We start from the raw sequence: 8,200 nt of genomic DNA, 5'->3' as shown, positions 1-8,200 counted from the left end.
ATAAGCTGAGTACGTTGTGTATTATGGACCATCAGTGATATCCTAAAGTGTGTCACAGTGTGGAATCACTGCCAAGTTCAGTGTTTGCTCCAATATAGACCAGCAGTATCATTAATTTGAGGAGGTATTCAATAATCAGCCTAAAGTGTTGATGGTCTAGAACAGACCAGAAGGATTGTCTCATGTATCATACCATAGACCCACCTACCCTAGAATAGACAGAGTTTGCCATCTTTCCAATGTGCAGGGTATTATGGACCTCTAGCGCCAGAATTATCTGTGCCAAACCAATGGGTTCCAAAGTGGTCAACCTGTGGCACATGGAGGACCTGGGTTTGCTCCAGCAGTGATAGTGTAGATCAGTAGTGCCATGCCAGTATCTCCTCCTGGGCGGTACCCCCTCGGTGGGTGGAGCTACAACTATGCACTACAAATGTAAAGACAAAAAGGAGCATACAAACCACAGCAAGAAAAACTTTCAAATGATTTTTTAATAAATATTAGCAGGTTGACAAAATATTCACACACAGTGTATTCAAGTGTATCTAAACCTGCACTGCCAGGGGCTAGAAGAACTGTATGAGAAGGAGAAAGGGAAAGGGGCTGAACTTTCAACAATATGATGAAAGGGACTACTGAAAATTAGTACTACGATTCCCATTCAGTAAAATTATCCCCCAAACTGGTTGTTTATGTAATAGATCATGTGGTATATAATAGTACTGGGGCAACTGTCGGACGTGGAGGACACCAATGTGGTCAATATAAGTGTCTAACCAACCCAACTATATCTGGGAAACTACAAAACTCCCCAAAAATTATCATAAACTGGACCCAACCTTACTCAACCCCTTTATACAACTGCACTTCATACTACTAGAATATTCAGAGTAAGATCTTTAAAGTGACAGTACATGGATTTGTGCAAAAAACATTAATACAGTGTGAAAAAGAGGCGGGAAGGTGGCCAATGAAGAAAAGGAATACTAGATGACTGTTACCCTTTTATCTTCAAGTCATAGGGAGGTACAGCACATATGAGAGATAAGATTTCTTCCCAAATTTATTAGATTTTTTTTTTTGCAGGTGTTGTCAAGGGAGGTCTATCAGCTGCTACTGGAAATACCAACCACAGACCTGATAGCACCTTAGAGAGCACCCCAGCATGATGTGTTCATCCGACTGCTTTTCAAACACAAGCCACGGCAGTACCCAGCAGCAAAATGGTTCAAGGTACAGTCATTACATTATAATCCTGTCTTGATTATCTTAAAGGGGAACTCCACAGAACAGCATGTATCCATTGCATACCTTCTATTTATAACAGCACATGGTGTATTCATGACCATTGGGTTTAGTCTCTGTGCAACCTTTCAATCCAATTTCCTTATATAAGACACATACATGCCACGGCCAATTGGATAGGAAGTAAATTCACCCAAGTATGTTTTTGGGTTGGAGAAGGAAACGGCAGCACCGAGCCCCTGGATACATGGTGAGAACATGCAGACATTGTTCTGGTCATATTAAAAATTAAGACCTCCAGTCTACATAGTTGAGCTTGACGGAACCACCTATTATTGTTTTTGCTATTGGTTTGGCCAAGCAAAATAAATACAGAGGAGTGGTGCTACCACCCGTAATACCAAAAGTAGTCATCGATAGGCAACTTCTCATTTCTAAACGAAAACATGGCTAATAGTATGAAAGCCAAGAAGCTGGTGGAGTTCCCATTTTAATTTGACTGCAAAGCCTAAGAATGAAGCTTAGGTTTGGGGTGAAGGGATGGCATACCAAAAATATCATAAGAGGTTAAGTATTGCAAATAATACAATATCACATATTTTTTACATTCATATGCCAAATCCTAAAGAAACTTAAAAGGTCAAGTCTTGAAAACCTCGGCTTAAAGACAAAGGACTGACAACCCAAACTAGGCTTGTAGACCAGGTTATGAAGACCAAGGCTTGATGACCTAGGCTACTATACCAAGGCTTAAAAAGCCAAAGCTTGAAAACCAGGTCATGAAGACCAAGGCTTGACAATGTAGGCTAGTTGACCAAGGCTAGTAGACTAAAACATAATGATCTAGGTTTAAAGACCAAGGCTTTAAGTCCTAGGATTTAAGGTCTAGGCTAGAAAACCAAGTCTTAAAGACCGTGACTTGATAAGCAAGGCTTGTAAACCTTCGAGTCACCTGCCATTAGATATGTTGTAATAAGGAAGCGCTCTGTATAAAGTGCCAGTACAAAAGGTCCTAGCTTTAATTCTTCCATGTTTTATGCGAATACAGCCTGGTGAGGTATTTTACGCACATGAATATCAATGGGTCCAGCCCAAAGTCACATCTCTTCCTGCCTCCTTCATATACAAATCATGCACAAACATAATCTGGGGGTTCTGGCAGTGACATAGGGTTCTGCAGAGAGGACCCCAGTGGTATATGCGGCAGTGATAAACTTAATTTAAAATACTTTTCAGGTGTTTGACAAGAATAATAAATTAAAACGCACATAAAGGTCATCTGTGTTCCAGCAAAATAAATTAACATTGGTCGAAAAAAAATGCAATTAGGGACATAACGGAACCAATAATAAATGGTTTTCAATGAAGGCTCCTTTGTGAAATTTAAAGTGCCCCTGTCACCTACAGTGAAAGCAGACAATTTGTGTGTGTGGGGAAGGGGGACAGGTTCACTTGAGTGCCATGGGTTCTAGATGAGGTTGCCTTGAGTATGCTCTAAGTAAGTAGAGCAACTATTTGTGGTTCTGGGGGGGAGGTTTCTACCTGAAGACCCTTCTATTCACTAAAGGTGAAAACTGCATCCAGCACAATTCTCAAAACTGGAAAACGGAAGGTATGATCTATGTAAACAAATGGTAGCATGTACACCCATTGAAAACAATGGACCTCTGGTATGTGCCACCCTGTGGCAGCCATACCAGGAGATTGAGTTGAAATTATGCAGCACCCTCCCTTCAAACAACCGATCAAGATGGGTTGCCACCAGCAAAAACACCAACAATTAGCTTTTTTAATCTCACCATGGATGCGTAATGAGTTTGTGATACAAGATCCATGGAGAGTTTCATCATGCTGCCATTTGTGCCAAGTGAAAACTCAAGTTGCTTCGAGGGCCAAGTCCCCATCTACAGAGGGCCAAAAACAAATCTATAAGCACCCAATCTTATGCATTTCAAGTTATTGAGCTTGTGCCTAACCCTGTCGCATAAAAAAAAAATATGCTATCTAAATGTTTATAGACACAGGATCATAATAAGGAGAATGCATAAACACTCATTCCAGGCAACCGTAGTAATGTTCACCCTTGTGTTCTGAGGGAGCTAAGTTCAAATCCACAGATCGATGCTTCTTCCGGTCTGTAGGTAAAAGATTTACTTTACGAAAGAAATAAGGGGCATAAAACATGGCTAATAAAAGGAACCTCTTCTGCTAGAGAAGAGGTCATCTCATTACAATAAAATAAATAAATACCTAACAATTCTAGAACAAAGCTGGTTTGCGCTGGAGAGTATGAAAAATGCGAGGCTTCAACTAGGGATAACATTCATGAACTGCAAAAGAGGCACTCGGGGTTCAGCTCTCGGCATAACAGCACGAAGTGCTTTTTACAAATAATACCTTGATAAAACTACATTCCGTTGAAGGTGGAGGAGGGGCGGGCGTTTGATTCATTAGCAGGAATGTGTTCATGGTCAAAAATTAGAATCACAGTGCTGATTTGGAGTTATTGAAATGACCCCTAGGCCAGACTGTAAGAATCTACTCTAGAAATTAGGAAAAAATTAAATAAAATGTCAAACATAATGCTGAAGCATACATCATTATGCCCAGTGATGGTGTCTGACACACCTCATTTTAACGGCAATTCCGCGAGACCACAATAAAAGGTTCCTTGGAGTGTTGAACTATGGCGAAAACCAAAAAGGCAACTTCCAGGTAGTCATGAAGGTCCTTACTATAGGAATGCCAACTCTGTATCATGGGAAACCTGCCCCACAGCAATCACAGCCCTCCATATTGGCCATGTTCATATCAAAAGGTTACGTTTCCAAATAGGTCATCGCGGCGAGTCTTTTACTGCCAACGGTGGTAGGAATTTCAACCAAAACATTATAAGGTTTGCCTTCTTTTCGAGTCTCTCTCCAAAACAAAAATACTAATATTTCCCAGACAAAAAAAAAAAAAAGTTCCCTTTGATACCATCTTTAAATAGTTGTGAGAATTGGATTTATTCTCCTCTAGGGAGCATCCATTCTCCCCATACTGCAGCTTATAGTACATCTCATCATCAAGTAGACTTGTATCCCGTTAACTTATTCTTGAAGGGAAATGGTATCCAGCCCTCCAATCCCTACAGCAAAGCGTTAAGCTACGCCGCTATCAAGTGCTCATGTCACCGAACTTGTCTTCGAGAGCAAATGCTCTTCCAGGATCTGCTCAGTGAAGTGTGTCCTCCTCGGCAGAAGTGTCCCATAGGAATTATGTAAGAAGATCAAGGGTCATGACAGCGCATCTTCTTCTTGAGTTGCTGTGGTGGTGGCATCATTCAACAAAACCCCCTGTTGTAGTCTCTGCAAAGAAGATCTCATCTGGAAAATATGAAGGAACATTGGGGTTGTAAGGTTGGGTCAGCAGCACCATAAGCATGGATACACCTAAGCCATAATCATTGGATACAGACGATGTTAATCTAAGGTGTATGGCCAGCTTGAATGGGGATGTTCCAGAATGCCAACTTATCACGTTTCAAAAGGATCTGTGGTAAGTGTCTGATTAGGAAAGGACTGACCACTGGGATCTCCACCGATCCATGGGTTTTTTGTTCACCATTTGAATGAAACAGCAGTTGAGCATGCTCACTAGCTGACCACTGTACTTGGCTATTTTGGCCTTAAATGGAGCAGTCGTGGGCATGCCCAAAGGATGCTCCATTTAAAAAGGTGACAAGGGACCACCATACTTGTTATTGATGGGGTCCCAGCAAGTCGTACCCTAACCCATCAGATAATTTTCACCTATCCTTTGACTAGATAAGCTATTGTTTTGGGACAGTCTTCTACAACTCATAATGGGGTTTCCCATACTGACCGCCATTTATGATCACAGTTCAACAAGTGTATATCAATCCATTTCCACCTCAAATAAAAAAATTCCTATTAAATGGGGTCATCAGCTGTCATCAACAGGGTAAGCTGCAGTTGGCCATACATGTGGTGTTACATACTGGCCGTTGAAAATGGATGTCCAACCATGTCAAAGCAGGAGCTGCTCTTTGTTCTAAATGGACCTCCCACTGTATCATGTCCAACTTCCCTCAGACTAAAACAAACCTTTTAACTATCCTTTCTGGTGTCATCTTCTGTCAAGGTCCTGCATTTTCCTAAAGATAGGTAAAGTAGTTGTTACCCTGTCTTACTACAGTAAAAGCTAGGCAACAACCTCTGGAGGACCTGCACTGGCCGCCATATTGATGGTCACCCAGATGTAATTAAAATGTTTTTGGATAAAATTAGAAATAATTCTACATAAAAGGATTTATATTATGTTTACTCTTAATATTTTAGGGGCTATGCTCTATGACTAAGTAACTGTCGCCCACCATTGTCTCACCCCACCATCTCCCACCGGTTATTTTTCTTCCCTCTGATACCATCTGTCGCTCTTCTTTATGTCTCGCAGAACAATTTTTTTCTGAGTTTGTGGGAGATCAGACTTTATGATATGACTCATGAGAAAATGATTGTTGTGGAATTTAAAATTAACAAAGTAAAAAGGGATTAGTCCACCAAGAACTCGTATCGTCCGTACGCAGTCTGTTTGCGCAGGATCCCACTGCTGGGACCCCCACTGTTCACAAAAACCAGGGTCCAGTTTTCTACATTAAGATGGACTGGTGGTGGAGAATGAGCACTGGTGCCCCACGTAAACTCTAGGGGGCTGCTGATGATAGCAAAGTACAGGTCCGTGGATATGCACAACCACTACTCCATTCAAACGGAGACCCAGGACCTACCGTTCTTGTGATCGGCAGGGGTCTCGTGATCAGGCAGATTCTTGGTTCAATAACATTTACTGATCATTTTAGCATATTTCCTGAGATTTGCCAATTTTGCCTCCAGAACTCATTACAATATGCAACATGAATTCTCCTAAAGGGGTTGTCTCATCTGGGACTTTGAGGGCTTATGGGTAGGATACCTCTGGGACCCACAGCTATCCCCAGAACAGGACCCCCAAAGTCAGCAGAGAGTGACCACCCTCCATTCAATTCTATGGGAGTTACGAAAATACCCGAGCGCATTGGCCTGGCTATTTCTGAAGTGAATGGGGCAGTTGCTGCGCTTGCGCAGTGAAGCTCTCCATTTCCTCACACTCATCGGAAAAGTTCTGTCAAGATCAGTCGACATTTTGGTTAAAAAAAAAAAAAATCACCAAATATTAGTTGTGGTTAAGCATTGGTTACCATCCCATCCAGTCTCCTGTGAGGATTCCAGACTGTTCCATTTTAACGGCACTGACACATTGTAATAAAGTATTAGGACAGGAGAGAGACGTGTGCTGTGGATGTGATACAATTGTACCAACTATCAGAAGGTAAGCGAGAAGGTCCCCCTTCACTGACAGCAAGTGGAGATCTTAAAAATGGAGAGAAATTGGAACACAAAGAAATATACAGTTGCAAGAAAAAGTATGTGAACCCTTTGGAATTATATAGATTTCTGCACAACAATAGACAATCACAGTCTGCTTAAACTAATAACACACAAAGAATTACATGTTACCATGTTTTTATTGAACACACCATGTAAACATTCACAGTGCAGGTGGAAAAAGTATGTGAACCCTTGGATTTAATAACTGGCTTCAACCAAACGTTTAATGTAGTTGCAGATCAGACGTGCACAACGGTCAGGAGTAATTCTTGACCATTCCTCTTTACAGAACTGTTTCAGTTCAGCAATATTCTTGAGATGTCTGGTGTGAATCGCTTTCTTGAGGTCATGCCACAGCATCTCAATCGGGTTGAGGTCAGGAGGACTCTGACTGGGCCACTGCAGAAGGCGGATTTTCTTCTGTTTAAGCCATTCTGTTGTTGATTTACTTCTATGCTTTGGGTCGTTGTCCTGTTGCAACACCCATCTTCTGTTGAGCCTCAGCTGGTGGACAGATGGCCTTAAGTTCTCCTGCAAAATGTCTTGATAAACTTGGGAATTAATTTTCCCTTAGATGATAGCAATCTGTCCAGGCCCTGATGCAGCAAAGCAGCCCCAAACCATGATGCCCCCACCACCATACTTCACAGTTGGGGTGAGGTTTTGATGTTGGTGTGCTGTGCCTCTTTTTCTCCACACATAGTGTTGTGTGTTTCTTCCAAACAACTCAACTTTGGTTTCACCTGTCCACAGAATATTTTGCCAGTACTGCTGTGGAACATCCAGGTGCTCTTGTGCAAACTGTAAACGTGCAGCAATGTTTCTTTCGGACAGCAGTGGCTTCCTCTGTGGTATCCTCCCATGAAATCCATTCTTGTTTAGTGTTTTACGTATCGTAGATTTGCTAACAGCGATGTTAGCATATGCCAGAGACTTTTGTAAGTCTTTAGCTGACACTCTAGGATTCTTCTTCACCTCATTGAGCAGTCTGCGCTGTGCTCTTGCAGTCATCTTTACAGGACGGCCTCTCCTAGGGAGAGTAGCAGCAGGGCTGAACTTTCTCCATTTATAGACAATTTGTCTTACCGTGGACTGATGAACAGCAAGGCTTTTGGAGATACTTTTATAACCCTTTCCAGCTTTATGCAAGTCAACAATTCTTAATCGTAGGTCTTCTGAGAGCTCTTTTGTGCGAGGCATCATTCACATCAGGCAATGCTTCTTGTGAAAAGCAAACCCAGAACTGGTGTGTGTTTTTTATAGGGCAGGGCAGCTGTAACCAACACCTGCAATCGCATCTCATTGATTGGACTCCAGTTGGCTGACACCTCACTCTAATTAGCTCTTGGAGATGTCATTAGTCTAGGGGTTCACATAGTTTTTCCACCTGCACTGTGAATGCTTACATGGTGTGTTCAATAAAAACATGGTAACATTTAATTCTTTGTGTGTTATTAGTTAAGCAGACAGTGATTGTCTATTGTTGTGATGAAGATCAGATCACATTTCATGACCAATTTGTG

The 8,200-nt window shown here is 41.8% G+C and overlaps 1 protein-coding gene across 8 annotated transcripts in view; it reads right to left on the bottom strand.

Moving 5' to 3' along the window:
- Window positions 1-473: 473 nt before the first annotated feature.
- GRAMD1A (GRAM domain containing 1A) overlaps window positions 474-8,200 on the bottom strand; it is a 147,597-nt gene continuing 139,870 nt past the window's right edge. For all 8 annotated transcript variants that reach the window (XM_044282530.1, XM_044282531.1, XM_044282532.1 and 5 more), the window contains one exon: window positions 474-4,613. In XM_044282530.1, the coding sequence (XP_044138465.1) occupies window positions 4,524-4,613 (90 nt within the window). In that variant the 3' untranslated portion in view covers window positions 474-4,523. The remainder of the gene's footprint in view (window positions 4,614-8,200) is intronic.

The sequence above is a fragment of the Bufo gargarizans genome, chromosome 2 (assembly GCF_014858855.1).
Source record: "Bufo gargarizans isolate SCDJY-AF-19 chromosome 2, ASM1485885v1, whole genome shotgun sequence".
In the NCBI taxonomy this organism is placed as follows: domain Eukaryota; kingdom Metazoa; phylum Chordata; class Amphibia; order Anura; family Bufonidae; genus Bufo; species Bufo gargarizans.
Note: the sequence above shows the minus strand (reverse complement) of the source record. Positions and strands in the feature narration are given on the sequence as shown.